At 38.4% G+C, this 25,346-nt stretch overlaps 7 protein-coding genes across 11 annotated transcripts; 3 read left to right on the top strand and 4 right to left on the bottom strand.

Moving 5' to 3' along the window:
* Positions 1-983: 983 nt before the first annotated feature.
* On the bottom strand, positions 984-2,800 carry LOC127249857 (brassinosteroid LRR receptor kinase). The gene has a single exon (XM_051272900.1). The coding sequence runs from the start codon at positions 2,634-2,636 to the stop codon at positions 1,056-1,058; it is 1,581 nt and encodes a 526-aa protein (XP_051128857.1). The 5' UTR covers positions 2,637-2,800; the 3' UTR covers positions 984-1,055.
* A 93-nt stretch (positions 2,801-2,893) lies between these two features.
* LOC127249514 (twinkle homolog protein, chloroplastic/mitochondrial-like) lies at positions 2,894-10,576 on the top strand. Of its 2 annotated transcripts, XM_051272332.1 has the most exons (22): positions 2,894-3,278; positions 3,828-3,958; positions 4,699-4,754; positions 4,852-4,909; positions 4,986-5,099; positions 5,666-5,752; positions 6,011-6,091; positions 6,263-6,325; positions 6,401-6,517; positions 6,847-6,894; positions 6,980-7,065; positions 7,152-7,212; positions 7,612-7,794; positions 8,194-8,325; positions 8,837-8,898; positions 9,129-9,212; positions 9,383-9,514; positions 9,621-9,717; positions 9,786-9,920; positions 9,996-10,063; positions 10,166-10,258; positions 10,436-10,576. In XM_051272332.1, exons 1-22 carry the CDS (start codon positions 2,990-2,992, stop codon positions 10,452-10,454), a joined length of 2,196 nt encoding a protein of 731 aa, XP_051128289.1. In that variant the 5' UTR covers positions 2,894-2,989; the 3' UTR covers positions 10,455-10,576. The 2 variants fall into 2 exon arrangements, with proteins under 2 accessions (XP_051128289.1, XP_051128290.1); XM_051272333.1 differs by lacking the exon at positions 10,436-10,576 and having other exon boundaries at positions 10,166-10,361.
* Positions 10,574-12,688, bottom strand: LOC127249516 (patellin-4). The gene is made up of 5 exons (XM_051272337.1): positions 12,594-12,688; positions 11,503-12,462; positions 11,291-11,415; positions 11,046-11,193; positions 10,574-10,958 (listed from the first exon to the last, which is right to left on the bottom strand). The coding sequence occupies exons 2-5, from the start codon at positions 12,439-12,441 to the stop codon at positions 10,704-10,706; spliced, it is 1,467 nt and encodes a 488-aa protein (XP_051128294.1). The 5' UTR covers positions 12,442-12,462; positions 12,594-12,688; the 3' UTR covers positions 10,574-10,703.
* Positions 12,689-15,192: 2,504 nt separating this feature from the next.
* Positions 15,193-17,205, top strand: LOC127249515 (tetrahydroberberine oxidase-like). Its single transcript, XM_051272334.1, has one exon. It carries the CDS (start codon positions 15,371-15,373, stop codon positions 17,027-17,029), a length of 1,659 nt encoding a protein of 552 aa, XP_051128291.1. The 5' UTR covers positions 15,193-15,370; the 3' UTR covers positions 17,030-17,205.
* Positions 17,206-17,263: 58 nt separating this feature from the next.
* LOC127249517 (dihydroceramide fatty acyl 2-hydroxylase FAH1-like) lies at positions 17,264-20,048 on the bottom strand. 4 transcript variants are annotated; one of them, XM_051272339.1, is made up of 7 exons: positions 19,862-20,048; positions 18,890-18,958; positions 18,477-18,569; positions 18,116-18,312; positions 17,914-18,019; positions 17,628-17,774; positions 17,264-17,538 (listed from the first exon to the last, which is right to left on the bottom strand). In XM_051272339.1, the coding sequence occupies exons 2-7, from the start codon at positions 18,938-18,940 to the stop codon at positions 17,419-17,421; spliced, it is 714 nt and encodes a 237-aa protein (XP_051128296.1). In that variant the 5' UTR covers positions 18,941-18,958; positions 19,862-20,048; the 3' UTR covers positions 17,264-17,418. The 4 variants fall into 4 exon arrangements, with proteins under 4 accessions (XP_051128296.1, XP_051128295.1, XP_051128298.1 ...); XM_051272338.1 differs by having other exon boundaries at positions 18,890-18,961; positions 19,862-20,047; XM_051272341.1 differs by lacking the exon at positions 18,477-18,569.
* A 1,217-nt stretch (positions 20,049-21,265) lies between these two features.
* On the top strand, positions 21,266-22,453 carry LOC127249662 (putative germin-like protein 2-1). Its single transcript, XM_051272586.1, has 2 exons — positions 21,266-21,544; positions 21,665-22,453. The coding sequence occupies exons 1-2, from the start codon at positions 21,415-21,417 to the stop codon at positions 22,201-22,203; spliced, it is 669 nt and encodes a 222-aa protein (XP_051128543.1). The 5' UTR covers positions 21,266-21,414; the 3' UTR covers positions 22,204-22,453.
* A 255-nt stretch (positions 22,454-22,708) lies between these two features.
* LOC127249659 (uncharacterized) lies at positions 22,709-24,829 on the bottom strand. The gene has a single exon (XM_051272581.1). It carries the CDS (start codon positions 24,095-24,097, stop codon positions 22,901-22,903), a length of 1,197 nt encoding a protein of 398 aa, XP_051128538.1. The 5' UTR covers positions 24,098-24,829; the 3' UTR covers positions 22,709-22,900.
* Positions 24,830-25,346: the final 517 nt, after the last annotated feature.

Here is a 25,346-nt window from a genome sequence, read left to right on the forward strand (position 1 = left end):
AAATTTCGAGAGAGAGTTAATAAAATTAAGACGTGGGAGTGGAGGTTATAGTTCGGCAAGGGAGGGAGGGAGGATGTTCTAATAAATATAATATAATATAATATATTATGGTCGTAGTAACGGGTAACGAACTCCTATTATTATGGTGCCATTAATTTGGGCTTTTATTATATTTGGCCCGTTACTTCTCCATCAAGTTTTTCCTATTTTTATTTCTTCATGTTTTGTTATTATTATTAATTTATTATATTTGGCCCGTTACTTCTCCATCAAGTTTTTCCTATTTTTATTTCTTCATGTTTTGTTATTATTATTAATTAACTTGGTTTTTAGCGCATTTTTATCTATCTTTTTTTAATTAATTATGTTCAAAAGTGCATACTAATATGGACTTGACGGTTGGTTAGTCAGGTCGCAGAAATTCCAGGGGAGGAGTGAAAAGTGGATTGACCAAGTCTCAATTACTTACTGTCGTTGAAAATACAAGATTGTATTTGTACTTATATACTGAAAAAGCAAGATTGTATTTGTATTATTATTAAAAAAATTGTGTTTTTGTTTTTCATTAATTAAATACAATATGTTCGTTTTCGGAAATGGCGGCGGCAGTTGCGCTAAATCCGGCGGCATGCACATTATTATTATTATTATTATTATTATATTTTTTAAAGGGAGGACAAATGGAATTTATACATGTATGAGACCACTTATTATTTATTTGTTCCCTCCAATAATAATAATAATAATTACTAACTGACTAACAACTGAAGTACTTGCATGGACTACGACCCCTACGACAGAAAATATATGCAAGGTTTTCGTTTCTTAATCCCACTTATTCTGCTTACTTAATTACATCTAACTAGCTAGGATACCAAAAAAAATTACATTGTCACATGGTCACATTAATCACAAGTTTTATGTTTAAATTAAAATCCGCACACATAAAGTATAAATCCAGCCAGCCACCAGTCACTCCGTACAGTAGTACATACTAATTAATTAATTAATTCAAATTACTTCACCGTACGTGATAATCACAGGAATATTTATATTTAGCGGCGGCAATCCATCTCCGACAACATATGATGAATTTGATCCCAGGTCGGTTGTCGCCTGGTGGACGGCTCCATACACATGAGCCCCAATTGGATAACCCCCACAGCGTCACAAACATCATCCATCTTCTTCAATCCCATTCTCCGGTCGATCACCAGCTCCAGCTTTCCAGGGCAATGCGATCTCACCCACTCCACAAACCCCACCGACCCACCATCTTTATTATTCTCCAACTCTTCCGTCGGCCTCCTGTTCGTCACCATCTCCAGCAGAAACACCCCCAGTTTGTGCTTATCACTTTTCCAGCTGCACCCATGACGACGACGATGACGATGATGATTCTGATTCTGATTCTGATTCAGATTCAGATTCAATCTCAGCCATGTAATAAGAGGCTCTCTCACTCCCCCCTCCTCCTCTTCAGACAAGACCACGTGTCTCGTTCTCAGGTCAAACCCCAACTGCGGCCACTCCCGATGCAGGTAACAGACGCCGGAGCCGACGCCGGAGATAATTCGCAATCTTTGTCTCCATGGAGGATCTCTGGTTCCAAGCCATGTCTCGACGTCGAGTTTCCCCCTCCATTCGCTCACAATCGCCATCAATCTGCTGCTGTCGCACCATCCTATTACAGGTACGATGTTCCTGTGCTTTAACTGGACAAGAATCTTCGCCTCTTCCACCAATCTCTCACGCTTGCTTTTCGTCATTTCGTCCCCCAAACAAACCTCGATCCTCACCTGCTTTCCATCTCTCATCACTCCTTTGTACACACTCCTCCTCCCTGTTTTCCCCACCAGATTTCTCCTCGAAAATCCCTCCGTCGCTGCATCCAAAACCGACGGCCTAAATTCATACTCGCTGGTAGAACAACCTCGTCCAGAACAACACAAGATCCCCACAATTGCGACAACCAAAACCGCAACCCCAAACCCCACGGCCAAAGCCTTGATCCTGAACTTCCCACGATCAGGAATAATACCAGAATTAATAAAACTCGAAGAATTGAACCGCTCCAAGAATCGAACTTCCGAGATTTTACATTCGGAGAATCCATTGTAAGACAGGTTCAGAAACGTCAGGTTTTTCAGGGAAGAAAAATTCCTGACAGGCACGTCGCCGGAAAGACGATTGAAGCTCAAATCAAGATCCTTGATTTGCGAACAGTAAAAGATTTCCGTCGGGAATTCTCCGGCCAGCGAACAGTTAGAGAGATCGATTGATAATACAGTTAAGGGACAGTATTTCCAGAAGAAGGCGAACGACAGGTACAGTGGCGCTAATTTGGGCTCGCTTTGGAGATCTATTTTGGGGAAATCTTCCACGCAATTAGGGTTTCTGGAAACGTTGCACAAATGGCTGGCCACTATCGAGAATTTGAATATTTCTTGGACATCGAAATTAGGCGTGGCGCCGCAGTATCTCAGAGAAGGGTTTCTCCGGCAGTTGTTGGCCACCGTGGAGTTGAACTCCGGCGGGGGCTTCAGGTTGTTCAGATCATCGACCACCGACGCCGCCGCTGCCAGTTTTGCTGCAATGAAGAAATGGAGAAAGCGTGCGGACATCGATCCCGCCATTGACAAACTTTGAAAAGATCATTGTAGTAATGATTTTCATACCTGAAGCAGACGGTTACTATTGCAGTTACTAATTGTAATTAAAGGACATTACCGTCGATTGGGCCTTTAGATTAGTATTATTTAAGAAAAGATTGGGCTTATTGTAGGCCCATTAAGCCCTTTTAAGCTGATAGACCCATTTGTTTAGCCATGTCCCAACAAATAAATTTTGAGGATAAAACGGCACAAGAGGTTTATTTAAGAAAGTTCAAAAACCCTTCTCTCTTGTCCATCTCCTTCCATGGAAACTCAAAATGGTTCTCCATGGTATAGTTTTCATTAGCAAGAAGAAGTTTTGAGGGTGGAAGAGTATGGTGTTTTTACCTCAGTGTAGATTCTTGAGGGTTAACTCGAGAGCAACTATTTTCACGGGCTCCATGAGTTTTCTTCTGGCCAAGAGTTTGGTCACTCCCGCTGGGAACTCGCACGTTCATGCGCTCCATTCTTGTTCTGGGTCTTCTTCGCAGCTTTATTTTTTTCGTTTTCATGGTAAGAAGAATTCCGTCCGTGTTACTACTCCACACCTCTTTTCTTCAGTTTGCCGAAATGCTTCTGGCTATTGTTACATACCTCATGCGGCGATGCCCATTCCTAGACCGAGTAAGTGTTTCCTTGTATGTCTTGAGCATTTTCTTGACAATTTTGCTGTTCCTTCTTGTTCTTGTTTCACAAAGTTCCCATCTTTTCATTAGTTGTTGATAGACAACGTTAGAGTGCTCTTATTCTTAAAACGTGTGTTTCTTTAATCTTCATTCTTTCCTTTCGTCCATGCCATTGCCTACCATTTCTCAATTTTCGGTTTGGGAGCTGATGAGCATTTTTTTTTTTTTTCATACATTCCCTTTCGATGTCTTCATTTTCAATTATTGCGGGATCAAGATTCTACTTTTAGGTATATAAATTTATACATGCTTTGTCCCAATAAGTTTTAGTGGTGAGATCGATTGGCTTTTCTTCTTTCTTGATTCTTGACATTTATGCCCTTGTGCGACGATGGACTAAAAAAACAGAGTATTTTAAAGTGTGGCTGCAGTCCATTCAATACATGCAAGAATTTGTATGCGATATTGTAAATTATTTAATTAGTTATAACAATTTCAATTGCAATTCCACCACCCCTCTTTTTAATGGTGTTATCTGATTGTGTAGTTCCTGATATTGATTCTAAGACACTGGAATCGAAAGTTGTGGATGAAAAGCAAATGAAGCTGAAGCATGAGCTGCAGCTCCTTGGACTTGATGTCTGTATACCTGGCCAGCACAAACTGATTTGTCCGAAGGCACGTGGTGTAACTTTTTCTTTTCTGATATAGTTGGTATTGGCCACAATCAATTTAATTTGAAGACCCTCCAACTCTATTATTGACTTGTCATTTTAAATCTTGAATGAATTGAACTTCTTAATTTTCTCATGTGACAGGTATCTTTTGGCCAAAAATTTCACCCTTTCCCGACTCTATTTCATATATTGTCTAACTTGCATGCATATATTTTACACTAGATGCTATATACTGTCTCTCTCTATAATATGTCTACATATATATACACACACACTATCCTTTGCGTAAAGTTTCAAAGATTAGAAAACTTACATGTATAACTTCCTTAAGTGGGTACAAATAGAATTGTTAATTTACTAGAGATCCAAACCTGTTAGGGGCTACTTGGAAAAGTACAATATCTGATGAAGAATCTTTTGGCTGATCTGCGGTGAGAATTGGGTAATATTATTTTATTTTTTTAAAAAAAAAGAAACTTTCATTGAAAACTGCTCTAATACTATTTTGTCATTTTAGTGGTGGCATTCTGAGGAAACTTTTCTCTAATAGATTTGATTTTAGTTGATTTGGATGTGCGAAATCCATGTGGACATTTAAGGGTTTTATATAACAAATGACAATTGATTTAATTCAGATTGAATTACGGAAGATGATGACGAGTTGATTCAAAAGCATACATTAAGTAATTGTGTTTGTTGTTTTCCTGTTTGATTGTGTTTCTGTCTTCATTTTTCTTATAGTGTGAAGGTGGATCTACGAGCGAAAAGTCCTTAGCTCTTCATATTTCAGAGGATAGGTAAAATTTCTCTATTATGCACTCATACTTTGTGGTCAATGTTCTTTCTATGGTTTAGTTGGATGTCTACTGATGATTTCTCCTTTTAATTTTTAAGGTCGTCAGCTGTGTGGTTATGTCATCGGGCTACATGTGGCTGGAAGGGTGGTACTGATGTAAGCTTTGGCTACGGAGCTAGTTAAACACTTCTTTTATTGTTACTCTCATTTTTTGTATTTCTCATGATTTCAGACCTTTGGAAATGGAAAATCAAGTTATCCGAGGATGGATAAACTGCCGAAAGTGAACAAACCACCTCGTGAAATCACAGAGGATAGTCTAGAACTTGAATCGTTGAGTGATCCGGTAATTACTGATACCATTCATCCTATATGTGCCTTCTTCTATAAACATCTTCCTTTTAGAGATCTACTTTAGAGATAACCTATTATTGTTTTTATTTGTGTGATGGATTTTAGAAACCGTTTGTAGGAGTTACAGGATATCTCAATATTGGAAAAAATTGATGAGTCTCCAATGATGTTTTATAAGAATCAATTTAACTACTTCTAATTTTGCATTTGTAGTTTCTTATCATTCTTATTGTTAGGTGTGCTATGCTTTGAATAATCTGCCATGTTATTGCTATTTCTATAGAAATAATGACAAGCTCCACATTAGAAGCCTTGCGATGCCATAACTATGTATAAATCTGGTTTGCAGCAATTAATGACTGATCACAGTTCGTACATCTAAGGTATTTTTGCTTTTTAAAAAAGACAAGGTTTGCAGGTCAAGCAGCATTAGTGTTTAATACGAGAATCTAGGGTGCTTTTCTATTCATTCTACAATCCTAGGATGCTTAATGTGAAACCTATGTATTGAAATATTTGTATAGTGTGCAACTATTTATTCCCTTTCAACTTTTCTAGGTGATTTCTTATTTTGGGAATAAGCACATGATATCAAGGGAAACACTACGGAGAAATAATGTAAAGCAGAAAAGATTTGGGGATCAGGTGAACAAATTGTTTTATTTTTCTTTTTTCTTTTTTCGCTAAAAGATGCTTAAGCATTGTATATTTATTTGAACTTTTCTTCCCCTGCTAATGTTAATATTACTGTAGAATCCATTTGTCAGGTTTTGAAGTTCTGTCCCACAAATGTAACATCATTTTTGCGCCTTTAAAAAACTTCCTCCAGCAAGACTGTTGCATGAGTTGCTTAAAGTTTTACTGATTTTTGTGAAGTAAAACATGATGATTGATCTCTGGCAGTTAGCTATTGCATTCACTTATTGGAGGGATGGAATTCTTGTAAGCTGCAAGTATCGTGATCTCAACAGAACTTTTAGGGAGGTACGTGTGATGTGACTTATGGTTCTGTTCTTAGTCTGTCACTAATTCTTAGTCATTCAACTCTGTCCTATTGGAACATGCAGACATAATATGTCTTGCCCAATGATGCTTTTTCTTACTGTGATCTGGGAAGCTACTGCATTGTTGATCTCACGTGTGATGGAAATACAGGTCAATACTGAAAGTATATTTTATGGATTGGATGACATAAAGGATGCAAGTGATATTATCATTGTAATAACCCTTTTCTCAGATACATTCAGCTACAATAATTTGTCTTTCGATTAATGTCTTTTGAATACTGCTTAGGTTGAGGATGAAATCCACAAGTTTTCAGTGGAAGAAGCTGGCTTCAGAAACTGTGTTGCTGTACCTGATCTGGCTCCTCAAAAGGTCACAAATGAGAAGTTGCCCTCTGAAGCAGAGGTATTTGTGTAGCTGTCTTTTGAACCATTCCCTACAGATCCACTTTGCCGCAGTTTCAAAAAAAAAAATTCAAGGATCATTGTTTCTCTATTGCTTGTTTGACATATCCAACTCTGTGTTTTTCCCCTTCTGTAAATAACTACCCAAGTGAATGGTGAAGCTGCATCTTGTATATGGAAGAGCAATGTTTTACAATAGCCTATCCTTTACAAGGTTTAAAATGCAAGGAATACTGGAGGAAGTAGAATATTATCATTGTGGCGTTGAAGCCAGGATTAACTTACCTTTTTTCATCCCTAATACACTCTTTATGTATTTTTTGAAGCCAGGATACAAATTATAAATATCTATGGAACTGCAAAGATTATACCGCAAAGGTTAATCAAGTTTTATTTACTTTCACATCTTAATTTGCACGTGCAAATGGGTGGCATGATGCTTGAGTTTTGTGCTATTTTTAAGGCATCTCGCATCATTCTTGCCACTAATGGTGATCAGCGTGGTCAAGCTTTGGCTGAAGAACTTGCCCGGCGCCTGGGAAGAGAAAGGTTGTGTAGTACTTATCATTGTGCATTACAATGCATAAATCTGCATGAAGTTATCATTGCATCTGAACTTTGAATTTGATAATCAGGTGCTGGAGAGTCAAATGGCCAAAAAAGAACAGCAATGAAAATTTCAATGATGCAAATGAGGTGTGGTATCCAGTTTTTAGCAATGTAGAACTTTGTTTTGTAAGTTTGTGATGATAATTTGAAGCTCAGTTGCTTGGAAGCTCTACCATCTATTGCAACTTTATGAACTTGCTGTCTGTCTGGTCCAGTTTTCAACAATGTAGAATTTTGTGTTATGAGTTTATGATGAAACTTTCTAGCTCTGTTGATTGGAAATTGGAAACTGGACCAATTTATTGCTACTTTATGAACTGCTGTCTTTATATGATCCTTTTGAATTCAGATCCTTGGATGCTAAGCTTTATGGTTTCAGATACTGAATATTCACTTATTTTTTAGCCCAAGCATTTCAATTATTTATCCATTGATGTTTTCCTAATGACTTGCCCCTTTGATTGTATTGTACTCTTGTAAATATAGGTGCTTAAGTTTATGGGTGCTGATGCACTAAAAGAAGCCATTGAGAAAGCTGAGCTTTATCCGATTAGAGGTTTGTTCAACTTCAGTGATTACTTCGATGAGATTGATGCCTACTATCATCAATCGCTTGGTATTGAGCTTGGTGTTTCAACTGGATGGAAGGGTCTCGATGAACTGTATAATGTAAGTTTATGATCTATTAGTTGGTAAATTTGCAGCATTCCCTCACATTTACCCTGCTTGCTGCTGCACTTGAGTTACTGCATTCTTTTCTTACTAGGTGGAAATGTTTTTATCTTTCACTTGCGGTGCTTTATTTATTGTGCATATCAGAGAATGATTTTTTTTTATTTTTTAGAGAAGTATAACTGGTTTAACTCCAGCTACTTATTAGTAACCATCAATCCGCACACCAAACTGTGCTAGTTTTGTAAATTCATCTCTCATTTACATTTTGCTCCAAAAGCAAGCAACTATGTGAACTAAATATGTAAAGATGATTTGAGTTATGCACATATCTGTGTGAAGATGGAAGCACTGGTTTTTGCGTGTTTACTATATAAACTGTCTACTTTGAGACAGATTGTGCCAGGTGAATTAACAGTGGTCACTGGAGTTCCAAATTCTGGCAAGAGTGAGTGGATTGATGCTCTTTTATGCAATCTCAACCATAGTGTTGATTGGAAGTTTGCACTTTGCTCTATGGAAAATAAGGTAGTTCAATTTCTCCAATCTCTATGTATGCTCTGGAAAAAGTGATATTGAGAAAGAATGTGATTGATTTGTTTGATATTATAAAAGAATGAAACTTGTAGATCCCAACTGGAAATGTGCTTTCTATCTTCGTATGGATATTTTTAAACAGGATTAAGATTATCCAAAGTCTAGGTACTAGTAAAAAATTAGTTTGTGAAATAATTCAATTAATTCTATTAGAATATTTGAAGTGTTAAACTAATTTTTTGTTGCTACCATATTACTTTGCTAGAAATTTTTCTAGAAATTGAATCATACTTGCATGAACCCATATTATTGTTGTTGCCGTTATCACCAAATTTCTTTTGTTGCTTTAAAAGATTGCAGAAAATGAGAGCTTTCTAGGTGTCCAGTTGTGATATTTAGAATGTACATGTGAAGCCCTTTATATGACCATGCCCTTTTGTTTAACACATAAATGTATGTATTATTCATATCTACTCTCACTACATGATTTGATGGTCTGCAGGTCCGAGAGCATGCAAGGAAACTATTGGAGAAACATATTAGGAAGCCTTTCTTTGATGTCAGGTAAAAATTGTTCTGCTCAACATGAGTTGCACACATTGGTAGGATTTGGAAGTGCCTTTTATGTGCAAGTGATTGCAGTATTGAGGCGAGTTTGCACATGTTTTCTTGACTTTGCAGAATGAGATAGAACTCTAGGGGGACAGTGATATAATGTGCATTTCCATGCCATCTGTTGTAGATTTCTATTGACTGCTTATTTTTTCCCAAAATCTGTATTTTTTTCTAAGCAGGTATGGGGATTCTACTGAGCGAATGAGCGTTGAGGAGTTGGAGCAAGGAAAGATGTGGCTCAGTGATTCATTTTCTCTAATAAGGTGACCACACTGCTTAGACAGATGTATATGGCATGTATTTGCCACTACAGACAGTCAAAAGCCATATAGAATATGCAAGTTCTCATCATCAAGACATTTTTTGTGATATTGCATGACTCATGCTAGAGTTTGTTCACTCTCCCCATTGATCTGTGTTGGTGATTGGACAGGTGTGAGAATGACTGCCTTCCAAGTATAAATTGGGTTCTTGGTCTTGCAAGGATAGCAGTACTGCGCCATGGGGTTCGTGGGCTTGTAATTGATCCATACAATGAACTTGATCATCAACGTCCTCCTGGCCAGTAAGTCTTCTTATTTTGATCTTGTTGAGATATGTGCTTGTTCTTAATTATAACTCCAGTGTTGCATAGATGGCTGTTTCTAATAATGCGATATGATGTTAAACAGGACTGAAACAGAATATGTGAGTCAAATGCTGACAAAAATTAAACGATTTGCTCAGCATCATTCATGCCATGTTTGGTTTGTAGCTCATCCAAGGCAGGTAAGAAATGCAAACATTCCTTTCATCTTTCCTTAGGTCTGTAAATCCTAAGCCTTTTGTTTATCCAGTTGCATAATTGGGTTGGAGATGCTCCAAATCTGTACGACATCAGTGGGAGTGCTCACTTCATAAACAAATGTGATAATGGGATCGTTATCCACCGCAACAGGGACCCTGAAATTGGACCTCTCGATTTGGTTCAGGTTTGAGTCTAATATATAATGTTAATAATTTTGAACATGGCTTGCCAATTCAATTGCTGGTTTGCACGTGTCCAGGTTTGTGTGCGGAAAGTACGTAACAAAGTGGCAGGAACAATAGGGGAAGCCTTTTTGTCATACAACAGGTACAGTTCTTCATCCTTTTTTTGTTTGCCTTGGCTTCTTTTAGTAAATGAAGAGAAAATTACTATCTATTCTGGATTGGTGCTGATAAAATGTTTTGTCAGGGTCACCGGTGAGTACAAGGATATTGATTATGCACCTTCCAAGTATAATAATAAACCACGGCTGAATCAACACGCTGAGCAAACCACCATGAGGTAATGAAATTTTTCGAGGTTTATATCTATTGTACCGCTCTTATTGCTTTGAGTGCAGACGATAGCCGATTTTGTGTTTATAAAATAGTTGGATTTGCAAATATTTATGTTCATTAGAGCTGTTTTGAATAGTCTTAGTTCGATGTGACAGGGGGCTATGTTTCTATATTTCTGTAGTTATTCGAAGATGGTGTGAAATTTTAATCGTGTGTCTCGATTAAAATATCAAGAATTCAATAAATATTGGTGCCGCAAAGTGGAGAAATACAAGGCAAAATTGTTGGAAAAGAAAATAAACAATGTGAATCTTCAATGGGATGGGCAAAATAACACAATTGAAGCAGGAAAAGGAGGAACTATGACAAGAATGTCCAATAAAGAATAATCAATCAATCAATCAAATATGAAAATGTCTCAATAATCCTTGTATCATATCATGATGCCTTCAGAAGCAAGCTTTTTTGACCTTGTGACGGTAGAACATTTTCTTCTTCTTCCCGGAGGTGTTTTGGACAGTGATGACTATCTTTCCCGGTTCATGGTTCTTGAATGTCTTCCGAACTGGCAGCTCGTCTGAACAGATCCTTTTTCCTTTCTGAATCATCATAGTGTATGAACTCTCATCTGTAGGGACAAACTCTTCGGTGTAGTTCACTTCCCACCCAAGAACTATTACATCCCAGATAAATGTTGTTCCAGCCTGTAATGACAATAGCAAACCCCTATCAGTTCATTTTTCCAGGCTTCCAAGCCTTCTTTAAAGAAATCAAAATCATTACAGGTTTACCTCTGGTGTGGGAATCTCAATGGTGTGCGTCGACCCAGCCTTGATCATGACTTCTGTAGGTTCACCATCACTGATAGGAAAGAACTCAGAGTCGTTCTCCCTCTTCATTCCACCATACTGGATTGGGATTTCTTGAATGGGAATGTACCTACCACCGAATCAAAAGAGTAGCGAGCTAATTCGAATCTCTGCTACATGTGTGATCAAGAAGAGAAACTCAGTAGAGGGGAAAGAGCAACCCTTACTTGAGCAAGGTGTCCGTAACCTTAGAGGGGCGGGCGAAAACTAACTTGCTTCTGGTCCTTTGAGTCAAGAATGGAGATACCAGGGAATGATAAGCAAAATACCAGAATGGAACATTAATGAATATCTGCAGCAACAAGCTCAGATTCAGTACCAAATTCATATATATAAAAGCAAGCTTATGCAAGTAAAGATAGATATCTGATATCCTTACATTTTTGGCGACAAACTCAGGGTAGTTGTCTTGGAGAAGGGCAACAGCTTTGTTGACAGCAGTCCTGACCTCTTTCCTGGCTGGCCCTGGAGAGTTCTTGAGATCATTTACCTGAACTAATGAGTTCACGCCATCAGGCTTGAAATCGAGCTTCTCAACTCCTCTCTCCATGAGCTGAACCCTCCACCTCAAGAACTGTTCCCTCTTCTCCTCTGTACCCAGTGTCTTGTCATAGATCTCCTCATTGTCTAATACCCCAAATATGTTGTAACAAACTGTGTGGCTCTGTCGATCCACGCCGCACATGTATGCAGCCGAGGAGAGATCGGTCTCGAATTCTTCTTCCAAGATTGTATCAATCTTGAACTCTTTCCTCCATTCAAGGGTCTTCTTGAGCATCTCCAGAGCTTCGTTTACCTTGAATTCCCTAGCCCTCAAGAACTTCAGAAGAACAATGTTAGTACTTTCGTTTCCTTTGGTAGGCAAGAGTGGCACTCCCCAAATCGAAACATCCCTGTCAATTTCGGGCTCGGGCTTTGCCTTTGGCTGCTCCGATTCCTCCTCCTTGGCAGTTTCCGGCTCCTCCTCACTGCCCTTGTTTTGGTTCTCTTCTTCAGGTTTCTTGTCGTCTCCACATTCTGCTTTCTTCTCGTCTTCACCTTCTTTTACACAGTCTTTCTCCTTTTCCTTTTCCTTTTCTTTTTCTTCCTCGTTTGGCTTCTTCTCGTCCTCCTTCCTGAAAAGCGTGTTTCCGAGAATGGCCTCTTCGAGCTTGGCTTTCAGGTCATTCAAAGCCTTCCTTTCGTATTCCCTGAGATCAGACAAGCAATTGCTTTCCTCCCTGTAAGAAGAGCTCTTCTCCACCATCCTCGCCTTCGGTTCTTCCTTCTCCACCCCCGCCGCCGCCGCCGCCGCCTCAGCTTTAACTTCAACAGTCATTATTAGTTCGCTAACCCCTGCCTGCATCGAAAAAACCAAACCTTTATTACACCACACCTCCAAGAAGAAGACATACATGATACATACATACACACATACACCCATTTAAAAACCAACACAAATTCGATAATCAATCTAAAAGGAAATCTCACTTTCTTTGTGATGAAATTCCTCTCCCTTTCTGAGCTCGACAAGAAATTTGTGCGTCTGTCTGTGTGGAGAGCAAGGGGGGACGTATATATATTTAAATTTCCCAAAGGCGTGAAGAAGGGAAAGGGCCCACAACGGTCATTTATTGGTGTCATTGCCATGTTAGAGCCGTTAAGATTCCTTCCTCAGTTTCTTTATTTGCTAGCCTGTCGTCCAGCCATATCTTGTTTGTCATAATCACCTGGGCCCCACTGCCCCATAGATTTGAACTGTGATTAATCATTAATCCCCTAATTTTTTATTACCAGATTTTCTTGTCAGCCATTTCTTTGCACAATGTAGCGTGAAGAATTTTGATGAGCGAATATGCTCGCTACGGCTGCCCAACTCCCAACAATAATGAATGTACTATATTTTTAGTTGGCGCCATTATCAAAGGCATTTTTACGAGTGGGTATAATAGTATATTGTTATTATTACCTAATTGTCAAAGGAATCTTGTCTGTCATAAGCCTGACCACTCAATTAGCGGTTGGGCTCATATCAACGTTTCCCCCTGCCTGGATATTTATTAGCCCATTAACAACTAAACTTGGGCCCTACACCTAGCCCAATATTCACGGACTCTTTTGATATTTTTGTTTTCATTTTTCAATATTACGTTTATTACTTATTTTGATTTTCAATTTTTAAAACTCAAAATGCTAAAATAAAATTAGAATATAGATCAACATTTCATAATGTTTTTTTCTTGAATGATGTTGTCATCTTTTATAATTTTGCAGAGAGTTCATTTTTTTTAGTTTTTATCTTATTTTTTACTATTTATACTTTATTATTTATTTTTTTAAAATAATAATAATAATAATAATAATTTTTCTTTTTAAAAAATATTATCTTTTAAATCAAAAGCCTAAATATTCAATAGATAATGTCGGTATCATATTTCATGTTTGTTCGCGAAAGATATGAATATTAGAATATTAAAAAGAAAAAGTAAAAAGAAATCTATTTTCATTAACGAACTATATATAGTTGGAAATTCTCATATTTGGTAAATTTTGACTCGGTAAATTCAGAGTTAATTAGCTTATGGATAAATCATGTCGATTAAGCAAGCTGCTTTCATGATAGTGTGTACGTCAAATATATCACAATTTTCATCACATATATATAATATTGTTTTCGATTTTGGAGTGTGAAACTTCAATAATAAATTTAGAATAAGCAGCCCTAATATATGTTCTATTTTGAAGAATATAATTGTAATATATATTGTTCAATGACACGTGCACTGACGTCTGCCTAGATTGTTTGAAATATTAAGGGAAATTCTTATTAAAAGATGGGTATAATTGTACATGCAATTATTGAGATTATTCAAGTCATTATCAGTCAATAATGTGTATATTTATATTTGAGCTATTCTAGAATCTATAACAGTTCTGCTCGATCAATTTTGTATTTTTATTTTTTTCAGATATAGTATATTTAATATCATTATATGTAAGTTTGTGTGAAATAAATAAATAAATAAATACAAATTGCATTTGCACTAGAAAATTAATCTGAGAAAGAAAAAATATAAATAATTATTGAACGCGGCATGAATAAAATTGAAATAAAGGTTAGTATGTAATTGATATATAATAAAAGTCTTTATTCTGAGAGATATTTTTGACCATATTTAAAATAAATTCATAGCTCATAAAGAAAATAATAATAGATGGTTTCCTATATATAAATATATTGAAGAACTTGTCAACTATATGACTTTGAAAAATCAATAACCTAACATAGATAGAGTACGTTTATTGTTTATGACTTGTACAGGAGAAAATAAGCAGTCAGGATTAATACAAAGGATAATATTGACACGTGTCCAATTCTAATCCAATTCTAATCCAATTAATTAATATTAATTATGCAGCGATCACTTAAAATAATGAATCATATGAATTATGTAGATAACTTTTTGTTTCGTTTTTAACTCGCCTAACTTTGATATATTTGTGTGTTAATTATATCCAACTCAAGCGTTGAATTTATATTTTCAAAACAATGTTTTTATGCTTGAAATTAACATTTTAGGCATTACAAATATACTCAATTTATGACATGTTGAAAGATACGATATTTTAAAATTGTTGGTGTCAATTTATTTGAACATTTGGAAATCTGTTGATGAGAATTCATCGTGAATCACGTAGTAATGTGTCTTTTTAACATTTATTTTGAATTAATAATTTATTTATTCTACTTGTATCGATGATTTTACAGTAAGATATATATATTTATGTCATTTCAAATGATTATTAATCAGTAATCACTATTGGACCGATCGGCTGATGAGAAACTTGTACGTAATTGTGATTTTGTATAATAATTAATCGAAACAAGAAAACAACCATTGGTGGAAAATGTCAACTTGTCCCTTTGTTATAATTTTCTCCAAAGACTCGTTTTTGATGTTTTGGCATGCATTGCATGGAATAAAAATCAGATGAGAACAAAGAATACTGGTGTTATTCAAAATTATAATGTGGTCCAATTATCAAAATTATGCTGCTGCTGCTGCTAAACTTGCTATTGCAATCTCAACTTGGCCTGTCCATTTGGTCATTACATAACAAAACTCGTCTCGAGAATTAATTACCTAAGATTATTCAAACCTCTAACGTTGTTCACATTGAAATCACTTGGCAATAACCTCCTCCCCCGTTTATAAATAGCTTCATCACAAATTCGTTATTCATATCCATACCTAATTAAGTTCATCATGAAGATCTCTTCTATTTACACTCTCGCATTCATCCTTCTCTTGCTTCTTTCGAGCTCGTCGGCAGACCATCACGACGACCACGACGATCATGACGATCGCAACGATCATGATCACGACGACCACGACGATCATGATCACGATGACCACGAAGACTTCCTCGAATGCTTGTCCGAAAAATTCGCGCTCTCCGGCGTTGTCTACACCCCAAGAAACTTGTCCTACTCCTCGATCCTAAACGTATCGATTCAGAACCTAAGGTTCACGTCCCCGTCCACGCCCAAGCCTTCCGTGATTGTGACACCCCAGCACGAGTCCCAAATCCCAGCCGTCATTTATTGCGCAAAAGACAACGATATGGAGATCAGAACCCGAAGCGGAGGCCATGACTACGAGGGACTATCTTACATCGCTAAGGTCCCCTTCGTCATCCTCGACCTAATCAACTTCGCTGAAGTCACCGTCAATGCAACAGAGAAGACCGCATGGGTTTCCTCCGGCGCAAGGCTCGGAACATTGTATTATCGAATCGCAGAGCAAAGCCTAACACTAGCCTTCCCCGCCGGGGTATGCCCGACTGTCGGAGCTGGCGGCCACATCAGCGGAGGCGGCTACGGCACATTGCTGAGGAAATTCGGCCTGGCTGCCGACCACGTAATCGATGCACGAATAATTGACGTCAACGGAAGAATACTCGACCGGCGATCGATGGGGGAGGACCTGTTTTGGGCCATAAGAGGCGGTGGTGGCGCGAGCTTCGGCATCATTCTTTCATGGAAGGTGCAGCTGGTCGATGTTCCTCAGACAGTCACCGTTTTCACAGTCGCAAGAACTTTGGAGGAAAATGCTACACAGCTTATCCACCGGTGGCAGGACATTGCCCATAGATTCGACAGGGATCTGTTCATCAGGATCATCATAGAACGTGCGAACTTGACCCAGAATGGGAATGGGAGGAACTACACAATCCAGGCTTCCTTCAACGCGATCTTCCTCGGCGGGGTCGACAGGCTGATTCCACTGATGCAAGAAAGCTTCCCGGAATTAGGGTTAAGAAGAGAAGATTGCAACGAGATGACCTGGATCCAATCCACATTGTATTTCGCAGGCTTTCCAATCGATTCACGTGAAATCTTGCTGAACAGGACCCAGCCCCAAGTTCCATACTTCAAAGCCAAATCCGATTTTGTGGAGACACCAATTCCGGTGTCGGGTTGGGAAGGGGTTTGGAGACTGTTGGACGAACCGGAAGCTGAGGATGCTCAGCTCATCCTCAGCCCCTACGGTGGGATAATGAACGAGATTCCAGAGTCTTCGATTCCGTTCCCACATAGGGCTGGGAATCTGTACAAGATTCAGCATTTGGTGTATTGGAATCAAGAGGATGCTCCACAGGAGGGCAGGTATATAAATTGGATGAGGAGGCTGTACAGCTATCTCACTCCTTACGTTTCGAGCTCTCCCAGGTCTGCCTACATTAATTACAGAGATCTCGACATCGGAGTCAATAACAACGTGGGAAAGACGAGCTATTCGCAGGCGAGTGTTTGGGGTTTGAAGTATTTCAAGAACAATTTCAATCGGTTGGTTCGAGTGAAGACCAGGGTTGATCCAGGGAACTTCTTCAGGAATGAGCAGAGCATTCCATCACTCAACTAATTAAGTCGTCTCTATACTTACACATATGAATAAATTAAATTAAATTAAAGGTGAAGATTCTTATTGTTTAATCTTTCATTACGTTGTATTCGCATTTGATTAAGTATATGTTCGATGTTTGTAACGATTGATTTGTAGTATTATTTTACTGTTGTAATGATAAAGGGATACGTATACACTGCTTTCTGCCTGTATTAGTTTGCTATTTATGATATACTATTTATATAAATGAATAAAATCAATAGGCATACAAATTAACCTAGAATGGCAAATTGCAGTCCCTCCTCCCACCCAACCAATTGAAAACGCCAGTTTAAAATTCGCTGCAGCAGAAAGTTGTTGTGGCGATGACATGATCACCATCAATTCAGCTAGATCTATGTATCTATTTACCTGCTCTTCTTCTCAGCCATTTTTGGAGGAAGAGTTCCAAACACCTTGTCCCACAGCGACGAAGTGATGCCGAATCCTTTATCGTGGACTCTGAAATGGTGATTCAGATGATACTTCTGCACACCAGCCAAAACAGAAACAAAAGTTTTTATCAGAAAATTAATATCAACAACGGTGAAAGTGTTGGCATCAGATGTTACTCTACCTTTAGGCTCTTGACTGTTTCGCTGACCGGTTGCCCATGGTGCACGTAGTAATGAGTTACGTCGTACATCACATAACCAAGTAGACCACCGCCAAACAGAGCAGGAGTAGCCGAAGGAGTCGAAAATAATTTGATCAAATTCAAGAACTGCAACCAGTTTTGGGTGAAATGAATCAAAAAAGTGGTTTTGTGAAAGCATTGAATGCTCATAATAACCTAACTTAGCTCCTGTAGGTATAGAGCATGCAAAAATGTAGTGCAGGAATACTCAAAAACATCAACGTACTGGAAATATAAGAACGGCTGTTGCAGCGGGAGGGAAAACAAGGCGCAAACCATCCATCGGGTGCTTATGATGGCAACCGTGAAGTAGATAATGCAGTGTGTTACCCCTGAAATCAGTAGAAGTGAAATTCATCCGCCCTCATAATGCATTGCATACACAATTAATTGACAGTAACAATTAAGGAAGCTATAGGCAAGCTAACCAGTAACTCTTTGTCTTGATATGAAAAAGGAATCGGTGTAGGGAATATTCAACCAATGTCCAGAGAAAAATGCCAAGTGCTGCCATTAATGCCACCTGGGGAATTGTTTGGCCCATAGAAATAGCCCTGGAGAGGAACCAGCCGACAACTGGCAGCCAGATTAGAGGAATGAGCCACCAATGTGTCCGGGTCAAAAACTGTTCAAAGTAAAACATGTAGCAGTGATTAACACAGACGCTGTGATATAGAACTCAGTTAGACGAAACCCCTTGGTAATTTGTCATTCAGTAGAAGTATTGTTTCCATGATGAAGAACTAAACATGTATTCCGTTGTTCCAGCAACTAAGAAAAGAATAATACCTCCCAAAAATCACTTTCAAAATATCGAGGGCTTTCCTTGCTTACAATAGGCTGGTGAATCCATTCTTGGTAATCTTCACCAAGATGACCAACCTATTAAAGGTCCAAGAATTGCATTTGTTACAATCAAAGAAACAAGACAAATTCAATAACATACATGTCAACAAGTATTCAAACAGACAGGGCAGAAACAATCGAAATGCTGTCGCGCTTATCAGCAGTGGCACCAAAGCATTAACCTCAAAAGTAAATTATTATGCATTTTGCATTCACATATTGGAATGATACATGAAAATGCCCATTAGATACTAGCAAGCAAAAGATTTCATATCAAGAAACAATGAATAGCGTCTTTGCAGAACTTTCTTGAAAGAGATATATTAGACCAAATTATGTAAATGCACAATGGGTACCTGGAAGACAAGGGGTTTGTTTAAGTCCACAATGAAGCCCTTTGCCACCATCTGGGTAACACAATCTCACTGCTAAAAAAGTTGTAAAATAAACCACAAACAAAAGAATCAGGCAGCTGAAGTATTGAGCCATGAAAAAGCTCAACTTAAAGAGAGACAATGACACTCAAAGCAAGTTAAATGGACAAAGAAAATTTTTAACTACTTAAAATCTTGGAAAGACGCCAAAAATATTATTTCAACAGTACAAACAGAAAATCTGGTCACCACTTTTGTACAGCTTTCGGAAAATCGTTTATTAAAATATGAGACTCACAACTCCTAAATAGACCAAAGAAACTAGCAACAGATGGTGAAAAAGCTACAGGTTACAGCTATATACAAATATATCATCTCCAAATAGTATCTGATTAGTTCACAGAATTATGTAACTTGCATCAGAGCATTACCACATACATGATTAAGAACTCACTTTCTGCCAAAACCTTATCCAAATTATATATGAAAACGTCATTTTACTCGGAAGAATAATGTAGTCTCACACCTTTGATGGCTATTTCCCCACATTCCGTGAAGCAAATCAATTCAAGAAAATCACAGATCAAGAGCGGAATTCAACAAAACAGGTACCCAAAATTGTCTTTGACTAGACAGTCCAAAACGTCGTCAAAATTTTAAGAGCTTCTTGAAATCAATACACGAACAAACACATTCCAGAGGGCAAAAAAGAAAAAGAAACGGAACGAATGCGGGCCTCAAAATCTGATCTACGTCACAGAAAAATGTTCATTCGCCCGCCGTTTCCAACACACAATACAAAATAAATTGTTCTTTTTAAAAATAAAAAAAAAAAAAAAATGCATACGAATTCTGCAAGAAACTGCACACTATTCCGAAAGAAACCACAGATCCATCACAAGTCGACAAAAAAAAAAATCCAACAGTCGCCATATATATGAAAAAAGACTATACCTTGGACAATGGCAACAAAAATCTAATAGTCGAAGACAAAAGTTGAGTTGAGTGAGAAGCCGCAAGCAACGCAGACGCTATGAAATTGAAACAAGGTAGATAGGTGTTCCAATTATAAGAGTGGTATTTAGGTGGGAATTCAAAAAACCAAACAGTAGGGCAAATATCTCAACATCTTTTGAGTAAGTTGTGAGTCGAATATTTATTTATATTCTTGATTGGATAGTGGCCGTCGATTTGCTGGAATCCGCCAGCGGATTATCCCGTTGGATACTAACAGTTGCCAGGCTGGCGGAGCCCTCGTGATTTAGAAGATAATTAATTATTTATTTATTATTCAAAAATTTTCTCCAAAACCTCATAGGTATTAACGTCATGGATGTTTATCTTCCTGTTTCAAAAAATTATTTTCATATTTACAAATGTTTATTTTTAGTAAATAAGTAGTTATTATTATTTTAAAATAATTCAAAACATAAACCATGCCAAGAGCTATGAAAGTGTTTCTTTGACTTTTTCTTTGCAATAAATATATATTTTACAAAATACAAATCAAATTTTTTTATTTACCTATAAAACTCAAATGTAAAGCTTCTCGATACAGACACAGGGATCCCAAATCCCTTCAAGTGATGGTGCTACATCTTTATTTCCACTAAAAAACATATCACAATCTTGATCGGTCATACCTCTGACTCTAACAAATAAGGCTCACATATGTAAGCCCATTCTTTCAAATTTATTCTGGGCCAAGTCATTTGGACATCAGATACAGATACAGATACAGATACTAAGCAGCACGCCACATAACTTAGATTAATTAACTTCCTATTCGATTAACGAATAGTTCTTAAATCCTGGATAATTACATTACATTACATTACATACTACCTTATACTACAATAAAGTGTTGAACAAGCACTCGCATACCAAATTACCAAGTCATTGACGAGATTGAACAAGTCAAGGATGGAAGGAACTGAACTTGGATCGATCAGCTCCAAAATGAAAGTCCAACAAATAAAAAACAAGAGATGTACGAGATGACGACGACGATGATGATGATGATGATAGACGATCGATGAAAAGGTCAGAAATTTACTAATTAATATAATGGACATGTATATATAAATATATGTGCATGCATGTATATATTATTTTACTAGCTCGTTGAATTGGCCATGGCCAATAAGGTTTTGTTTGATAGTATCTGGGAAACCTATATGCAGTTGGGATAGATAACAAAGTTGAACCAGCTTACAAAAATCAGGATTTGATGAGGACTTCGTCCTATGATAGTAGAAAATGCAAATGAGTGAAGGACCTGGTAGTAAGAATGTTTTCAGGATAGACACGACATAGGTATCATCCAATACAATATAAATATATATATATTGTCGTCCAGACCAAACAGCCGTTTCTTGGCATCATACTCGGTCTTCATTTAATAATTGTTCATAAGCCAGTACAGTAGCAGTATAAATACACTGGCTTTGGAATTGCTCTCTCTGCACACAATTAAAGCCCAAATAGCTATATTGAGACAAATAAAAATGGCAGATTTAAGAATGGTGGCACTGAGTCTTCTTACACTAACATTAACAAGCACTTTCATCACCCTCTCGCTCGCTCATGAACCCAGCCCTCTTCAAGATTTCTGCGTCGCCGACTTCCATAATCCAGGTCAGACTCAGTTCCAGTGCAATTATAATTACAGACAGACATATATATAACAGTTGTTTCATGAAGAATCATGAATTTCGAATTTGATTTTTTGTTCATCGGATGGTTGATATATTGCAGTGAGAGTGAACGGGTTTGCCTGTCTGCACCCTGATCGAGTAACGCCAGATCACTTCCACTTGAGGGGACTGAATGTGGTCGGAAACACCTCGAACCCCCTCGGCTCCTTCGTGAACCGCCCCACCGTCCTGGAAATTCCGGGCCTCAACACCCTGGGGATCTCCACCGTCCGAGTCGACTACGCCCCAAAAGGCCTGGTCCCCCCCCACCGCCATCCCCGTGCTTCTGAAATTCTGACAGTGCTCAAGGGGACTGTCCTGGCGGGGTTCGTGACGTCAGACCCCGAAAACAGGCTGGTTTCCAAGGTACTCCAGAAGGGGGACGTGTTCGTCTTCCCCTTCGGGCTTATTCATTTCCAGCAGAACATAGGACATGGGAATGCCGTCACCGTTGCATTCTTGAGCAGCCAGAATCCAGGGGTGATCGCCATTGCCAATGCAGTGTTTGGTTCCAATCCGCCGATAAACGCGGAGGTACTGAAGAAGGCTTTCCAGGCTGATGAGTCGATCGTCCACAAGCTGCAAGCACAGTTCCAGTAGCTCTTTCCGATTTTAGATGCATGAATTCGTTCATTAATTCCTTTAATTACATTACATCCATCGTGCGCTTGACTTGTAATAAATTAACAAATCTGCAAGCATTGATTCTACGAGGGATTCACTCTTGATTCAATGAAAGCTTTGAGCTTATCCATTAGAGTTACTTTTCTGGTCTGTACCCAATCAGAGTTACTTTTCTTGCGGCAGGACGAATCCTGATCCCAAAGCATCAGGTGCAAATACACCCAAAAAGATTATAGGAATTTGAGGTAAGAAAACAAAAAAAAATTAAAAACAGAAAACAAAGAGCAGATAAGTACTAAGAAATAATCGAAAGATTCAAAGAATGTTTCACAAATTACGAATGGCTGACAGCATGCTCTATGGTGACTCAGACAGACAAGACAGGTGGTAGAGAAAACCAAGGATAATGCGCAGCTACTATTTCCATGTAACTACGGATCATGAGTGACTGATCAGAAACTGGTTGCTGAACACATGCAAAGATTAAGAACTGGAAAATTTTATTACCATTGCTTATCTATAAATTTACAGGTCAAGAGAACATAATTTCAGTTCACTGGACAACACGAGAGAACTTTCTGTATATCTAAAATCTTCACAAAATATCTGAGAGGTGAAAGGGGTATAGAGGCACCTCAGCAGAAGCCAAAATGGTTAATTCAGGGCTTATAAGCTAACCAGATTTATCATTTGAGGACAAGAATCTTGGCAGTTTTTCGCATAATTTCAACAACAGACACCATGATAACGTCAGTAGAAGTGCAAAAGTTCGACCTGCAATCAGTCCTATGAGAGCAATTAGACAAAGAACCAAGTATCTCCTGGTTGATTCTGGATTGATTTCTTTGCCCTTTTCTTGGCTCTTTGTAGCTGTTTCATCAATAACCTCAGATAATCCTGCTACATCAGAGAGGGGCACTTCATCTTTGTTCTTGTTTCTTGCAATTAAAATGGATGACAATTGGGAATCTTTATCTGATTTGTTGTCTTCCCGGCACCGATCAACAATAACAATCATTTGAGGCTCATGTTCTTTTCTTGAACTTAATTTCTTTGGGAAAAGTTTCTTCATCTTTATCTTGATACTTGCTCTCCGAGATTTGATCTTCTTCAGTTCCAAGACTTCACCCCTCGAATCCCCTGCCTCCATTACTGTCTCATTCGATTCAATTTCTGATACCCCTTCCGTCGTGATCTCACTCTCCGATTGAATTTCCTCCACACGGGTCGACAAATAATCCTTGGCTTCGCCAATTTGAACTTCTTGATTTAAGAGGCTCGTCGGAGAATCATCTACCTTAGCCATCGTCCAATTCAAGAACCCTTTTGAATCTGAACATGTCCACAACCATCGACGCCCACGCTTGCCAAGAAATTCCAGAAAAAACAGCAAGAACGCCGAGAGGGTTATCCCCACCGTCAATCTCTTCATTACCAAAGCGATAAACACCACCAGAAGCATCTTTAGAAACACAGTTTTCGCACCTGCAGAAGCATCGCCGCCACCGGATCCTGCAACATGAGTTTCGCAAGAATCCCCAGAAATCGAAGGCGCCAAATTTGAGGAATGTGGAGCGTCTAAAGGAGGATCAGACAACCCTGCAATCAGCGCCGGCGGCGGTGATTCCGCAATCACCTGATCATTAGCATCCTTATGCGGCGGCGATGGAGGATGGGGGCTACGACACTTCTTCCTGGAAGATTTTTTCAATTTGTCGCGATTCTTGATGAACAGATCAACGAGCGAGGTGGGAAACCCTGTCTCCACCACGAGCGAAGAACCATCGCGCCGTTTCTGCGAGATGTGCAGGTGATCGTTCACCAATCGAGAAATCTTGGCGCTCTTCACCCTCTTCCACAGGAAAGGCATCGTACGGACAAACAAAAACGCTCGATCCGACTCCGACGCCGCAAGAAGAGGCGAAGAAGCTCGATCAGATTACACAAGCAACAGCATCTTTAAACGGGAAAACTTCTGATAAATCGGCATCAGAAGTTTCGAAATTCACAGCATAAAGGGCAGCCCTTTTTCTCATTGATCCAATTCTTCAATTGCAATCACAAGAAAGAGCAAGCACTTCCAGGCTAAGATAATAAAGACGATAACTTTCACAGAGAACTCATGATCCCTTTTCTTTTTGCAGAACAAAGAAAGCTTGAGAGAGAGAGAGAGAGGCGAGGCTTACAAAAATGTATTCACAATTCAATTCAATTCAATTCAATCGAGCCCTGCTGGCCTTTGACTAAAGAGCAGAAAAGCCGAACCCTAAAGACCCTATTTATGAAAGAAGAAAAGGGCGTTGTTAGGTGGGCCGTAGGCCGGCGTTGGCGCCATGAGAACTTGTGGTCAGATCGGAGAAATCAATGGAAATTGTTGCTGCAATGATACAGTTGTCGGCTACCTGTGGAGACGGAGCGGAGCAATCAAGAACGCACGCTTGTTCATTTAATTATAACTCCATCAAAGAATTTACATTAATTTTCAACCAGCTACACTTGTTTGGTGTTTCTAATTAAGGTATCAATTCAGGTAATCGGCAAGGACCTTTGGAACATTTTACCAAAAACAAATCTTTAGCACATCCTTACATATTTTATATATTAGATGAATGGTCACATTTTTGCACATACAATTTACCCAAGAATGTATCTGTACTGTAGTAATTGGTCAGGAGTAGAATGGAGAAAACACATTAACGCGTGCTACAGACAAAAGCTACTTTTGATTGATTATTTAATTGTTATTTATTCCACTCAAAAAATAATCAAGAAAATAATCACACGTAATGTTGTTTAAAACATGTGTTTTTACGGCGTTCTGAATTTTTTTTATTATTTCAGTCATTTTCAGCGAATTTCTTTTAATGAGCCTATTTTGGATTTTGAACACTTGGGCTATGAACCTGTCCATAACATTGATTTGTTTTATTGGGCTTTCAGGAGGAAACAGTGGCCCATTATGGATAGGCTTTTTCGCCCAATAAAATGGAGGCTTTTGTAGCTGCTGCATTTAATGCTATAAACTGCTGACACAATCAATGAATGATGCTTCGAGTCATTTATAAATTAATTTAATTTAATTTAATGTGAAAAAATGGGGATGGCATTTTGGAGAATAG

The sequence above is a fragment of the Andrographis paniculata genome, unplaced genomic scaffold (assembly GCF_009805555.1).
Source record: "Andrographis paniculata isolate CXL003 unplaced genomic scaffold, ASM980555v1 Contig36END, whole genome shotgun sequence".
In the NCBI taxonomy this organism is placed as follows: domain Eukaryota; kingdom Viridiplantae; phylum Streptophyta; class Magnoliopsida; order Lamiales; family Acanthaceae; genus Andrographis; species Andrographis paniculata.